The 16,708-nt window shown below is 37.9% G+C and overlaps 1 protein-coding gene across 1 annotated transcript in view; it reads right to left on the bottom strand.

Moving 5' to 3' along the window:
• LOC128699781 (KICSTOR complex protein SZT2) overlaps positions 1-16,708 on the bottom strand; it is an 807,931-nt gene that overhangs the window by 337,746 nt on the left and 453,477 nt on the right. The window contains 1 exon segment of the mRNA XM_070102247.1: positions 7,080-7,133. Coding sequence (XP_069958348.1) covers positions 7,080-7,133 — 54 coding nt within the window.

Below are 16,708 nucleotides of genomic sequence, written 5' to 3'. Positions count from 1 at the left end.
AATAACATATCCTCTGTTCATTAGTCATGTCTCTAGGCCCCTCTTATATTACTATTGCTTTCTATTTTGATTTTTTATTCATACAAAAAAATACAAAATTTACTGTTATGCAGACTACTGCATTATTGTAAAAATGGTATAAATAATATCAGTGCACTAGTGAAAGAATATTAGGCTCATCAGTTGATGTGTATTTGAGCTCAATTTCAAGGTCATTTTCATCGTGAAACTAATCAAAATCATCTCTATTTCTGTAATATGTTTTCCAATTTATCACTTGAGACCATGAAAACGAGAATACAACAATAAATACTATACGAAAATACACCTCAAAGTCGGCATTTTAATAAAAAAAATGGTCAGATTTTTTTTCTCATTATGCACTGTGTGCTGCAGGAATTTTTTATGTGGTACACACTGACCACACAGACCCATTCTCTCACATGTGGGCCTACCAGCTTTCTCCTGCTTGATCTGAAGCCGCTAGAATTTACACGTATTAATACGTCCGAAACAGTGGCGCGTAAGACGTATATATACGACCAAAACAGTCAAAGGGTTAAAAGATAACATCCATAATATTAAAATATTTTTCTCAATTAAAATCTGTTTGTTTTTCTACTCAATGGTCACCTGCCGCCAAGGCACCGCAATCCATGGAAGTCAGAGGGTAATCTGACCGTCATGTCAGCGCACCTTGGGAAAGATGGCAATTAAATGAAAAGTTACGTTACATAAATTGTAAAACTAGAATTGCTGTGGTTCAGTTTACTACAACATGATTTTTTTTCACTAAAGGAAGAGTCAGCTTTAACTTAAATTATCATGGCACAGTAGAACCTGAGAGAACCATTTAACCCTTCCACTGTCTCCCACAAAGATCTATGTCAAAGATGTCAGTGTCACTCATGTACATAAAAACACTAGAAAGAAGGAACACTGTAGTAGACCTACTGGCCCATACTGGATAGGTCCTTCTCAAGCCCAAACCACTAACAAAAATATTTCCCCAACCTATTTTTAATGCTACCAACCGATCTCTTCGTGATTTGATAAAGCTCGCTGTGTGGGCAAAGTGTTGTCAATAAAGGATCGCATTATCCTGCATTGGCATCTATTTTTCCATCCTGTCAGTATTTTATACCATTTATTTCCATCATATAAGCAATAATAAACAAGCAAGATACTGCACAAAGAGTGTGACTCCTTATTACAAGCATCGTGCTAGTAATGATCGACATAAATACAGTGGACCCCCGCTTAACGATCACCTTCCAATGCGACCAATTATGTAAGTGTATTTATGTAAGTGTGTTTGTACGTGTATGTTTGGGGGTCTGAAATGGACTAATCTACTTCACAATATTCCTTATGGGAACAAATTCGGTCAGTACTGGCACCTGAACATACTTCTGGAATGAAAAAATATCGTTAACCGGGGGTCCACTGTACTTGGTTTCCATTATACTTATAATCCACGTCACTTATTTTTGTAACCCTTGAGACTTGCTTTTGGGAAATGAAGATCTTAATCTCGCTCTCATTACAGTGCTGTTATATTAACAGGGAAATCCTAAACCTGTCATACACCATCATAGCAATGAGAAGTAATCAGATTAAATCCAAGAAAGGGAAGAGCAACTACAATTCCTTGGATCAAAAGCCTCTTACTATTATAAAGGCTTTCCATCTTCTTGAAGGTTTCTTACGAGCACTGTGCTTCACATTAGTGGTACATCATATGTAATTTATGTGTGTACACAAGCATACAGTGTAAGTTAAATCAACCCTCGGGTTTCCCTTACTTTATTCCACTGAATTTTCATAAAAACTCTCCCCCCCCCCACACACACCATAAATAAATAATACGTAATCTCAAGTAAAAATTTCTAAAAAAATATACACCTGCATACCACATTATAGTAACTTCACAAAATACTGTAGTACTTTTGTTCTATCATTGCTAGACAACTACAATTTTTATTTTTAAATCATAAATTATCTTGCAACTAGAATCTTTTTTTTTTCTTGAGTTCCTATTAATACCAAGTATTAGACTCTTAAGAAATTAAAATAAAATTATGTATATTTTAGAACTAGACTAAGAACTGTCCAAAATGTAGTGCATTTATGGGCCTTTACATTACTGTATTGTGTATTATGACGGTACAGTAATTTTAAAATAAAGAAATTTGAAAAAAAAATTTGCAAGCCTTTGAATAAAAATCTTCAGTGCTAATAGATTAATTGTTTTTGCTATGTTAATTAAAGTATGCAAATAAAAAAACATTTAGTAAATACCACATATTATTTCATTTACTTTTAAGAAACGTTAAAATAGAATTATCAAGAAATAAATCTAACAGATTTAAAGATAATACTCATAAACTTAACAAATTTATTAACAATAATCATGTAGTTGATATTTATAGAAACATAAACAACCTAATAACAAATATATTATCAGTATATAGGTACACATCCCTTCACATGTGCAACATCTGGGTATCTTTATTGTAGACGTTTCACCATCCAGTGGCTTTATCAATACAAATTCTAGGACATAACTTGAAGACAGTAGAACTATGTACAGAAGATGAGGTAATCAGTCCCTCAACCTAGGAGTAGGTGCGAACAACACCATAGTCGTGGAGATTCTGAATCTCCACGACTATGGTGCTGTTCGCACCTACTCCTAGGTTGAGGGACTGATTACCTCATCTTCTGTACATAGTTCTACTGTCTTCAAGTTATGTCCTAGAATTTGTATTGATAAAGCCACTGGATGGCGAAACGTCTACAATAAAGATACCCAGATGTTGCACATGTGTCTTACTCTCATCTTGTCGGTATTATATACCATTCGTACACACACATCCCTTCATCCGAAATTCTGAATTTCAAAAAGTTTCCAAAACTTAAGCTTTTCATGGAGTGTGGAGCGTCAGTCATCTCAGTGATGGGTCATGCCACTATGTGGTGGTGTTGAGAATCATTCTGAAATTTGAAAAAGTCTGAAATTCGAAACAATACTGGCTCCAAGGGTTTCGGATACAGGGATGTGGACCTGTACTAACAAAAACCAATACATTACAAAAGCATTCCAGTACAAAAATAACAAGAATATTTTGTAGTAAGCGAAGATGATGTGGAAAACATGCACAACAAACATGCAAAAGTTAAACATTAGTGACACTGTGTGTTCTGTCTCTGTTACCTGATAACCAGTTAAGATGTGGGGCCAGGAGCTATGACTAGAGAATGTCTGTGTTCTACCACTACTGTCCAATAACAGCAAGTTAAAATGAGAGGCCAGGAGCTATGACTTGAGGCAATCCATGCTCTACGACTAATGCCTAGTAACAGCAGGTTAAGATGTGGGGCCAGGAGCTATGACTTGACCTTCTAATTACAGATAGCCAAGGACAAGGGGATACAGGAAGCCCTCAATTTAACGGACTAATATGAGGGCAGCAGATGTCAGATAATGATGTTTGTGATGGACAGACATGACTGTGTTTTATCATATCATGTTTGCTGCAATAACATTCACTTCTGTAACCATCTGACTCTGCCCATTGTTTCCACTTTCAATGACTCAGTGGAATTTCCTCTGCATTTCTACAGTGTGTTAAATTGAAGTTTTATTATAAGTGAAGGTACGTACAAAGAATAAACTTTCAGTGGTAATTTACAAACTTACCAGGTAATACATCACACCTATAATTTGATTACTGCAAACCATTAGCTATCTCACTGTTATAATAAGGAAAATAATGTACAGTAGACAGTCGTTTAACACGGTGGTTATGTTCCTGAAAATGCCAAGGTAGTTAAAACCATGTTAGACAAACTGAAGAACTTATGGGAAAAATACGGTTATGTTGTTAACATTGGAAAAAATCCCTTGAAACTTCCCAAAAGTTCCACAAGGTACCATGGTAGTTAAGATTGTTGGGATTTTTAACCCACAGGTTATCCACCCAGGATAACCCAGGGTAAGAAGAGTTAGCCCCCCAGGATAACCCAGAGTAGGGAGGGTTCGCAACCCAGGATAGGAAGGGTTTGCCACCCAGGATAACCCAGGGTAGGGAAAGTTAGCCACTCAGGATAACCCAGAGTAGGGAGGGTTAGCCACCCAGGACAACCCAGAGTAGAGAATGTTAGACACTCAGGATAACCCATGTCCCTGGGCATGTGCTAGGGACAGGGGACATGGGGGAAGGGGGCAGTTGCCCCTACCTGGCATGTTGGAGGGAGCAAGAGGGAGGGGGCAGTTGCCCCTGACCTGGATCAGACCTGTGTTCAAGGGTATAAACAAGCCAGTTGAAAACAAGTCTTCAACTGGCTTCTTTATCCCCTTGTGCTCTCTATGAGAGTCCTTGCCGCTTCACTGCAAACCATTACTATCCTCCCTACCTGGAAATCCTTACATCCCTCCCTGGAAACCTCTGCACTCTCCCTTGGAAACTCTTGCATCTTTCCATGGAAACCATTACTACTGTATGTATCCCTCACTGAAACCCTTACATGTCTCCCTGCTGGAAACCTTTACAAGTCTCCCTGCAAGAAACCCTTATATATTTCACTGCTGGAAACCCTTATATGTCTTCCTGTTGGAAACACTTACATCTCTCCCTGCTGGAAACCCTTACATCTCTCCCTGCTGGAAACCCTTACATCTCTCCCTGCTGGAAACCCTTCCATGTCTCCCTGCTGGAAACCCTTACATACCTCTCTGCTGGAAACCACTACAGCATCCCTCCCTCTAAAAGTTCCAGCAGACACCCATATAGTAAAGGATAAATAGTATTCCAAAATGAGAAGATTAACACTGAAATATTCACACAGATACAATTAAAAGGCCAATTTTAAACATATTTAAATATGGCAACAAGGAAGCTGCCAGTAATGGCATATAAACCTACAAAATACATTAAAAATATCATAGAAGACACTGACTGCATATTGATCACATGCACAAGTTAGAGATCTAGTAGTAATGAAAGTATTTATAAAAAAGATCAAGACTAACACCCAAAAGTATGAAATATTACACAGCAACCTGTAAGCACTAATCACTTACATCAGAAAAGTAAACTTTCGATTTAACACACTTTGATTTAATGGTCTTTGGAAATGAGACATCATCTGCTTGTGATGTAGAAACAAAGATGTCCGTTAGTTAAAGAATTGTCTGTAATTGTCACAGTTACTGCAAAACAATCTCATCTCTGTCCCTCACACTCATCATTACCAGCCACTCAGTGCTCTCCCTCTTAGTCCACTATACTGAAGGTTTACTTTCACTAGACGTACACTATACAGTGGTACCTCAGGATACAAACAGCTCAAAATTCGAACAATTATGTAATTGTATTTATGTAAGTGCTTTTATGTGTGTATTTCTGGGGGTCTGAAATGGATTAATCTAATTTACGTTATTCCTTATGGAAGCAAAGTCGTTCGGTATCGCCACTTGAACATCCTTCTGGAACAAATTAAGTTCATATCCTGAGGTACCACTGTATATATATTGTACTGTATATCATGCAACAGTGATAGAAACTGGTTTTACAGCAACCTCAGTAACGGCAAGGTGAATATTCAATACCAAACAATCTTTATAACGCAAGATATGCGATATAAAATATTCAATACCGTCAATGATAACGGGTGATGTGTAATTGTGGAGGCATATTTCGTGGAATACATACTTTAATTTTGGGAAATAAGATCAATGGAATAATCTTTTGGCAACATTCTGATACCATTTTGAAGCCTAACAATAAATAACTATTTTTGTAGTCAGCACCAAAGCACAGACACGATATTTCATTATACATAAAACTAATTAACTTCCTAAATCTTCACCACTACTTTCAACTGATCTATACACTGAAGACATCGAATCAGTTTGAAACTGCTCAAGAAATCCCACTTAACTGAAGATCACTGAATCAATTCTGAGTATTAATACATACTTAAAGTTGTACTATTGTTCATTTAGCTACCTCTCTTTTTGGTACATTTAAAAACTTCTACTTAATAATCCATGTCTGGTTTTTAATAGTCTTTAAACATTAGTATTAGTCTGCCTGAAATGCACCACATGTTACTGGATTTCTTTTGTGTCTAACAATATTTTATTACATGTAGACTACATTACTGTATACTTCAGAAAAGAAATTATTATATTTGTATTTGTCTGTACATTTAATTACCTTTTTCTTGTATATTTTTAAACATAGAGATTTAAATTAGTTTTCTAAGACTATGTGGCATCTACTCTGAGAAAGTGTAAGAAAGCATGTGAGAAGTGGCAGTCAATGATCAATTTAAAAAGTCTGCCCAAAATGCTCATGCATGCTAGTGGCTTTCTTTGTGCTTAACGATATTTTATTACACGTAAACTACACATTGTATACTACACAAAGAAATAAAATTTTGAATTTGAATTTGAAAGAGGATATACTGAATACTCTGTACCCGTGTGCAGTAATATCTTAATATCATAGTACTGTCTTTAATAAATAAGTAAAATACTCTACACATTACATTAATCAACACTGTATAGAACATTACTGAACAAAGAAAGGCATATACAGTACAGAGCATTACATAGTAGTCTCTAGTTTAAGCAACTGATATCCTCAAAAAACATAAGTCAGAGTTCTGTGGAGTTTTTTGTAAATTATATACAGTTCAGTAAGCTGGAAAACATAACTTCAAAATACTAAATTTTTAGGTACAGATTAATTTATACAGTATTCTGAGCTTTAAAAATTACTTGATAAGGCTTTGTTTATATGTATTAAATTCAATCCGAATCTGAGCTTTATAACTTACTCAATGATACTTTAATTATATGTATAAAGTTCCAATTTAATCTGAGCTTTATAATTTACTTGATAAAAAGAATTCTGTTACCCAAAAAATTATCGTAAAAAAATATTGCCACAACTACTCGCTCCCTTATTAAGGATCACTAATAATAATGACTGTAACTCATTTGCATAATGAATTTGTAATATAAAACGCAAACTGAGGTTGCTAGGCTGTGTCTTATAATAGAGTACCTTGCTTACAGATACCCTTCGCAACTTTCGAGGTCTTGGCAGGTCGAGCAGATTCTGGAAGGTTGTGATAGCAAATTACTTGAAAGTGAACTAGATTAAAGTGTAAAGAACAAAAAGGCACAATACATAAATAACTCGCAAAGAGAAGCTCCTGATGATGTTTCGGTCTGACCTGTACCACCGACTAGTCGTAACAACACACTAACATTTATGGATAAACAATTTATCATGTTAAAATAATTTTGTGTATTTATATATGTAAGCAAATAATAATTATTGCCATTATAGTCTTAAGTTGGATTTAAGTTTTGACCGAAATGCTCTGCATAACTCTGGACTTTCTGCATGGACAACCAAATGTCATCCATCTCTGTACAAACACTATATCATGCTGAAAAAAATCTTTATCTTAATGGTCCAAGTCAGACCAAAACATTGTCATAAGCTTCTTTCTACTATGTGCAAGTTATCTGTGTAGTGTTAAATTGTAACTCTGAAAACTAGTAGATTTACACCAACATTTGAATATACTCCTCACTCTGGTATACAGCCTCTCCTCACTTAGCGACGTACTTGTTTACCGATGACTCAGACTTACAATGGGCTCTCTGACTAGTTTGCGTACCTAAATAATGTATGTGAGAGCTGATTTCCTTTATTTTGTTTATTACAATATACAGTACACTACTATACACAGTACACTACTGTATGAACATTTAAAAATATAACAGAAATGCTATAAATAGTGCAAATGTGACATTAAAACAATATCAAAGATGGCTGACACAAACCCACTACCATTATAGTATGCTCCTCACTTAGCGATGAATTTGTTTACTGATGTGGTCTTGGGAACGAAACTCTGTCGCTAAGTGAGGAGAGGCTGTGGGAAAATGTGACCATTCTTAATTTGTACAACATTTCACTCAACACCGGGCTGGTAGGAAAAAGTACAGTATGGGTGGGCCTTGCTGAACACTGCTTCGCTATACAGTGTTTCACTAATGCAGAAGTTTTCAATTATACACGTTCTTCCTTTATTCAGACTTCCTACAATAAATATATTCAGCACTCACTATAAGCTAAGGATGACAATATTTTAAGGCATGTAATGTGTGTATGAAATGCCCTGGCATGATAGTGGCTTTCTTTGTACTTAGCAAACCAAAACTGTAATTACACATTGTCACCTTTGCAAAGAAATAAAATCTTTATTCTTTATATGCAATTTTAAGGCCTAACTCTATTGTTCACTTAATATATGATGGTGTTAACATGTTATCAGGCTTTTATATGCATTTGAAAGTGAAAAAGGCTATGTTACACTTTACAGTAGTAGCCAAGAACCTAGCCTGCTGTATAAGCAGGGCCCTCCTGTACAGCAGTAGCCCACAACCTAACCTGCTGTTTAAGCAGGGTCCTCCTGTACAGCAGTAGCCCACAACCTAACTTGCTGTTTAAGCAGGGTCCTCCTGTACAGCAGTATCCCACAACCTAACCTGCTGTTTAAGCAGGGCCCTCCTGTACAGCAGTAGCCCACAACCTAACCTGCTGTTTATGCAGGGCCCTCCTGTACAGCAGTAGCCCACAACCTAACCTGCTGTTTAAGCAGGGTCCTCCTGTACAGCAGTAGCCCACAACCTAACCTGCTGTTTAAGCAGGGTCCTCCTGTACAGCAATAGCCCACAACCTAACCTGCTGTTTAAGCAGGGTCCTCCTGTACAGCAGTAGCCCACAACCTAACCTGCTGTTTAAGCAGGGTCCTCCTGTATAGCAGTAGCCCACAACCTAACCTGCTGTTTAAGCAGGGCCCTCCTGTACAGCAGTAGCCCACAACCTAACCTACTGTTTAAGCAGGGTCCTCCTGTACAGCAGTAGCCCACAACCTAACCTGCTGTTTAAGCAGGGCCCTCCTGTACAGCAGTAGCCCACAACCTAACCTGCTGTTTATGCAGGGCCCTCCTGTACAGCAGTAGCCCACAACCTAACCTGCTGTTTAAGCAGGGCCCTCCTGTACAGCAGTAGCCCACAACTTAACCTGCTGTTTAAGCAGGGCCCTCCTGTACAGCAGTAGCCCACAACCTAACCTGTTGTTTAAGCAGGGCCCTCCTGTACAGCAATAGCCCACAACCTAACCTGTTGTTTAAGCAGGGCCCTCCTGTACTCAAAAAAGCCCATCATGAAGTTACCAGGATCTCAAGGCGCTAATGTTTCCATTTGTTTGTTAATGTCTTTAACCACAAAAGCCCAGTTTTGGGTGAAATGTTGTACAAATAAATCCCAGTGTTGAGCAAAACATTGTACAAATAAAGCCCAGTGTTGGGTAAAACATTACACAAATAAATTCCACCATTGGTTGAAACACTGCACAAATAAACAGCTCTTCTACACTGGTGTTCCTTCACCAATCATTGCCATATTAACACTGCACAATAAATACTATATAGGTAAAATTGGCCAATTAGCAAGAACTCATTTAAAATTAAGATCTTTCTAAAATTTTCTCTTATACATTTAAAGATATACTTTTTCATTTATGTCAATGTTAAAATTAATAATTTTGTACCAAAAGAACCTTAGAAAACTTACCTAACCTTATTATAATAAGAACAATTTAATTCAGCCTAATCCAACTAAATATAATGTAGATAAGTTAAAATAATTTAATAATAACCTAAGACAAAGAAATACATTTTTTTTCGTTAGGTTCAGAATGATTTTTGCAAAATTACTGCACACACAAATTTCCACTTGTCTTATTCAGCAAGAAGAGCATCGCTATTTAAACTAAAATCACAAGTTCTATCTATTTGTGGGGAGAGAGAGAGAGAGAGAGACAGGACAGTGTGAAACAAGCTTTTATGCCACAAGACGGGCAGAAAGCAGCAACTTCACTCTGGCTGTACCCTTCTCCAGAACATCACTCCATCTGAGATCATACATACCCAGGATGACTCGAGTATGGAACACATTCGTACAGTATAATGATGTCAACGAGATAAAGTCAGTTGATCAAATGAAAATGCTGGCCCACAGATGGCTCCAACTTCATCCTGTTCCCTACTTGTATGTCTCATAACAATAAAAATGCTTTCAAATGAGCTGATGTAGGTAACAGCTCTTAGCTTGCCAATAAAGTTAGGAATCCTTAACCTGTAAATAGCTGTCAATAAAGCTAGGGATCCTTAACCTGTCAAACCCTGTGTAAAAAAAAAAAGAGGAGAGGAGAGAGAGAGAGAGAGAGAGAGAGAGAGAGAGAGAGAGAGAGAGAGAGAGAGAGAGAGAGAGAGAGAGAGAGAGAGAGACAGAGAGAGAGACAGAGAGAGACAGAGAGAGAGAGAGAGACAGAGAGAGACAGAGAGAGACAGAGAGACAGAGAGAGAGACAGAGAGAGACAGAGAGAGACAGAGAGACAGAGAAGAGACGAGAGAGAGACAGAACAGAGACAGAGACAGAGAGAGAGGAGAGAGAGAGAGAGAGAGAGAGAGAGAGAGAGAGAGAGAGAGAGAGAGAGAGAGAGAGAGAGACAGAGACAGAGAGAGAGAGAGAGAGAGAGACAGAGACAGAGACAGAGAGAGAGAGAGAGAGAGAGAGACAGACAGACAGACAGAGAGAGAGAGACAGAGAGAGACAGAGACAGTAGGGGTTGCAAGATTCTGTACGAGGCACAAGTACGCTCGCACCTTTAGTATGCTCCACTTTCTTGGTTTGCCTGCCCCCCCTCTCATCTGCGACTGCTTGACAGAGTAGAGAACAGAGCAAGACGTCTCATCTCTCGCCTGGACCCATCCTGGATAGATCTGTCATTTCAGCAGAGCCTTCAACATAGGAGGGTGGCTTTACTGTTATGTACAAGGCCAATATTGCCAAAGTACCACACTGGGATCCACTTCGAGAACAGCGTGAAACAAGCTTTTATGCCACAAGACGGGCAGAAAGCAGCAACTTCACTCTGGCTGTACCCTTCTCCAGAATATCACTCCATCTGAGATCATATATACCCAGGATGACTCAAATATGGAACACATTCGTACAGCATAATGATGTCAACGAGATAAAGTCAGTTGATCAAATGAAAATGCTGGCCCACAGATGGCTCCAACTTCATCCTGTTCCCTACTTGTATGTCTCATAACAATAAAATGCTTTCAAATGAGCTGATGTAGGTAAAGCTCTTAGCTTGCCAATAAAGTTAGGAATCCTTAACCTGTAAATAGCTTGTCAATAAAACAAGGATCCTAACCTGTCAAACCCTGTGTAAAAAAAGAGAGAGGAGAGAGAGAGAGAGAGAGAGAGAGAGAGAGAGAGAGAGAGAGAGAGAGAGAGAGAGAGAAGAGAAGAGAGAGAAGACAGAGAGAGAGAGACAGAGAGAGAGAGACAGAGAGAGAGAGACAGAGAGAGAGACAGAGAGAGAGAGACAGAGAGAGACAGAGAGAGACAGAGAGAGACAGAGAGAGAGACAGAGAGACAGAGAGAGAGACAGAGAGAGAGAGACAGAGAGAGAGAGAGAGACAGAGAGACAGACAGAGAGAGAGACAGAGAGAGAGACAGAGAGAGAGATAGAGAGAGAGACAGAGAAAGAGAGATAGAGAGAGAGAGAGAGAGAGTGAGAGAGAGAGAGAGAGAGAGAGAGAGAGAGAGAGAGAGAGAGAGAGAGAGACAGAGAGAGACAGAGAGACAGAGACAGAGAGAGAGAGAAACAGAGAGAGAGAGAAACAGAGAGAGAAACAAAGAGAGAGAGAAACAAAGAGAGAGAGAAACAAAGAGAGAGAGAAACAAAGAGAGAGAGAAACAAAGAGAGAGAGAAACAAAGAGAGAGAGAAACAAAGAGAGAGAGAAACAAAGAGAGAGAGAAACAAAGAGAGAGAGAAACAAAGAGAGAGAGAAACAAAGAGAGAGAGAAACAAAGAGAGAGAGAAACAAAGAGAGAGAGAAACAGAGAGAGAAACAGAGAGAGAAACAGAGAGAGAAACAGAGAGAAACAGAGAGAGAGAGAAACAGAGAGAGAGAGAAACAGAGAGAGAGAAACAGAGAGAGAGAGAAACAGAGAGAGAGAAACAGAGAGAGAGAGAAACAGACAGACAGAGAAACAGACAGACAGACAGGCGTGCGCACACACACACACACACACACACACACACACACACACACATATAAACAGCCTCTCCTCACTTAACGACGGAGTTCCGTTCCTAAAACCATGTCAGTAAACGAATTTGTTACTAAACAAGGAGCATACTATAATGGTAGTGGGTTTGTGTCGACCATCTTTGATATTGTTTTAATGTCACCTTTGCACCATTTATAACATTTTAAGTATATTTTTAAATGTTTATACAGTAGTCAACTGTATATTGTTATAAACAGAAGAGAGGAAATCAGCTCTAATATACATTATTTAGGTATGCATACTGGTCAGAGACTGACACATCCCTTATTTATCTGACTGATTACAGGAGAACTCAAATGTCGATGGGGAACCTCATACGAATAGTAACCTTAGACTTACAAAAGGCCTTCGATGCTGTCAACCACAATGTATTTTGTAAGAAACGTCAAGCTATCGGCATAGGTTCCATAGACTGGTTCAAGTCAAAATCAACAAAACAGATTCAGAACCCATGCCGATAGTATGTGGAGTTCCCCAAGGTACTATTCTGGTTCCCTTATTATTTCTATTTTATGTTAACATGCCCATCAGTGTCAAATGCAAACTCCTACTGTATGCAGATGACAGTGCTCTGTAAGCGTCAGGTAAAGACCCACAAGATACAGCTAATGTAATAACAGTGGAACTGGAGTCCTGCAGCAAATGGTTAGTAGACAACGAACTATCGTTACACCTTGGGAAAACGGAAGCCATACTCTCTGGCACGAAACATAAACTGAGAAGGGTAAATAATTTTAATGTCTGGTGTAATGGGGAACCCATCACTTCAGTTTCCTCAATTATATATCTGGGAATCCCCTTTGACCAATGCATGTCAGGAGAACTGATAGGGAACAGTGTAGTAAAGAAAGTGAATGCCAGACTGAAGTTCCTCTACAGACAAGCACAGTGTCTACCTACTGAGGCTCACAGGACCCTATGTCTAGTACTTATACAGTGTCGTGTGGACTACGCTTGCTCTTCATGGTACTCTTCTTTGATAAAAAAATTGAAAGATAAACTACAAATCACCCAGAACAAAATGGTAAGATTCATCCTGGATCTGGGTCCAAGAGAACATGTAGGCCAGGATGAATTACAACAATTGGATATGCTGAATGTTGAAGACAGAGTAAAACAACTTAAGTTAAATCAAGTTTATAAAATTGCTCACAGTGTTCAGAATATCTTGCTGCCAATTTTGCCAAAGCAATCATAGTACTAGGGGGAGAGAACACAACTTTGTAGTACCCACAGTCAGTGGCCAGGATTCAAACACCTTTTATTGTACAGTAATAAAGGAATGGAACAAACTGCCTGTACATGTCAAAGCCAGTCATAGCATGAGTCAGTTCAAGAAGAGTGCCAAAAGGAACCTAATGAATGTAGGAAAGGGAGGAAAATGATTTTTTAGTTTTTAGCTAACATATGTAAATATAAATAACTCACTTTACCGTATGCCTAGAATATCTCCTTTACAGTATAATAATAAGATATAATCTCCCTTATAGTATAATAATAAGGTATTAAAAGGACACCAAAGGAAATAAGTCACTTTGTCTGACTTTTTGGGTTATCCCAGGTTCTCTACACATATGCTGCTAAGTATGATCATCTATGTAATTGTATTTGTGTATACCTGAATAAACTTACTTACTGACTGACTGACTTACCCCTGCTCACAAACTTGCTCTCAGTGTTGAAGAATTTTCATAAAAGCAAAAAATATTTTTTCTTATGAAATGATAAGAGAACTTTATCCAAATGGTAATAACATCAAAAGTATGAAATATGATGGAAATCTAATAGAATTATGCTCTCGTGAAGTTAGCGGTCTCAGCGATATTTATGCATCATCAATTTTGCCCACTTTGAGCCCTATTTTCAGCCAATTCCATTGTTCCAGTCGACCAAACTCATAGCTATTTCACTAGAACTCAATTTGTTCTATCCACTGAGTACAATAAACCACCTATTTACTGATTTCAACTACCCAATAATGTGATGAGAAATTGGCAATTTGGACAGTTTCATACACAATTCAAGGAAGGTCAATGTCAAAACAGGGTCCAGAATTAACAATACAAACATTCCTAAGAGTAAAATAACATTTTCTCTGTTCATGAGTCATGTCTCCAGCTCCTCTTATACTATGTTTGCTTTCTATTTTGAATTTTTATTCACATAAAAATATAAAATTTACTGTTATGCAGAATACTGCATTATTGCAAAAATGTTATAAATAATATCAGCACATTTGTGAAAGCATATTAGACCCACCAGTTGACGTGTATTGGACGCTTGATGTGATTTGTTTACTCTTGACCATCGGCAAAAATCGAACATTTCTGCTACTTTGAGCTCAACTTCAAGGTACTTTTAGTCCATAAACCATTCAAAATCATATTCAAAATCATCTCTAGTTCTGTAATACGTCTTCCATTCTATCAAAAGAGACCAAGAAAAATGAGAATACAACCATAAATACCATACAAAATACACTGTAAAGTCATTGTTTTAAACAAAAAACATGGGAGTTTTTTTTTCTCATTATGCACTGCGTGCTGCAGGATTTTTTTTTATACTGCGCACAGTGGCCACTTAGACCTATTCTCTCATATGTAGGCCTACCAGCTTTCTCCCACAAGATTGGAAGCCTCTAGAATTTTGGCGTACTATTATGGGACCGACACTGGCTTGCAAGCCGTAATATTAGAACCAACAGTGAAAGGGTTAAGTAAATACATTTTGGGTAGAGAAAATAATCAAAAGGCTTACACACTACCTATATCTTGACCTAAAATACAATATGTCAGTAAAGTACAAATGAAGTACGTATTGGTCAGTTACAAATAAATTCCATTGAAATTACATCAGTTGAATGACCTGCATATTATGAAGTAGTTGAACTGGAGTGCTAAGAAATTTCTAATAGTGGATATAATAATTTATGTAAGATTTAACCCTTAAACGGTCCAAACGTATATATACGTTCACACGTGTAGCGCCCCAAACGTATATATACGTTTTCTTTATCATTCTTTCAACATTGCCACGATAAGCCTGAGTCACCTAGACATGAGAGAATGGGTGTGCGCACTCACTGTGCACCATATTAAAATAATTGGGGATACCTGGGTACCATATGCTGTTTTTTCCTTTTAAAAAAGAAGATTTTTTCTCAAAATTCAGGAGCTAGCTGAATATATATATACATTTGGACTGTTTAAGGGTTAATAACCCTTTGAGGGTCGACAGGCCCTCTCCGAAACTCGTTCTCAGGGTCGGCCAAATTTAAAAAATAAAAAAAATTATTTTCTCTTATGAAAAGATAGAGAATCTTTTCCGATCATAACGATACCAAAAGTTTGAAATTTGATAGAAAACTTACGAAATTATGCTCAAGCAGTTAGCGGTCTCGCGATGTTTACGGATCGGCGATTTTGCACACTTTGAGCCCCTTTTCGCCAATTTCACTGTACTAGTCGACAAAAGCATGAATATTTCGTTAGAACTCCATTTTTCTATCGAATGGGTGCAAGAAACCACCCATTTATAAATTCAACTATCCAGTACAGTGGTCAGAATTTAGCAATTTGCCAATTTCACACAAATTTCAAAAGATGCCAATTTCGAATAGGTCCAGAATAAACAAGAAAGACATTCTGGCACTAAAATGACATTTCCTCAGTCATTAGTCACGTCTCAAGCCCTCTTATATTCTTTTGCTTTCCACTTTGAATTTTTATTCTCACAAAAATATAAGATTTACTGTTATCAGACTACTGCATTAGTGTAAAAAAATGGTATAAATATTATTGGTGCACTTGTGAAAGAATATTAGACTCACCAGTTGACGTGTATTGCACGCTTAAGTACATTTGTTTACTTTTGAAGTTTGGTAAAATCGAACATTTCTGCTACTTTGAGCTCAATTTCAAGGCACCTTTCATTGTAAAACCAGTCAAAATCATCTCAATTTCAGTAATATGGTTAATGAGTAATGGTGCCTGTGTTTCCTCTTTTTCTGGGTAACCGCACCTTGGTGAGAGATGGTTGTTGTCTTGAAGAAAGAGACTCTTTTCCACTAATACCTGTCTTTTTGCTGCTACAAAAATTCAAAACTCAAATCTAGCTGAGAAGTTTCCCTGAATATTCAGCCTTCATAACTACTGTAGGGCCCCACTTATATAGCAGGTTAGGTTCCTGGCTACTGTAGGGCCCCACTTATATAGCAGGTTAGGTTCCTGGCTACTGTAGGGCCCCACTTATGCAGCAGTTGAGGTTCTTGGCTAATGTAGGGCCCTACTTATACAGCAGGTTAGCTTCCTGGCTACTGTAGGGCCCCACTTATACAGCAGTTTATGTTTCTGGCTACTGTAGGGCATCACTTACACAGCAGTTGAGGTTCCTGGCTACTGTAGGGCCCAACTGATACAGCAGTTTAGGTTCCTGGCTACTATAGGGCCCCCACTTATAC

Source organism: Cherax quadricarinatus, chromosome 81 (genome assembly GCF_038502225.1).
Source record: "Cherax quadricarinatus isolate ZL_2023a chromosome 81, ASM3850222v1, whole genome shotgun sequence".
NCBI classification, from domain to species: Eukaryota; Metazoa; Arthropoda; class Malacostraca; order Decapoda; family Parastacidae; genus Cherax; species Cherax quadricarinatus.
This window is presented reverse-complemented; position numbering and strand designations above follow the sequence as displayed.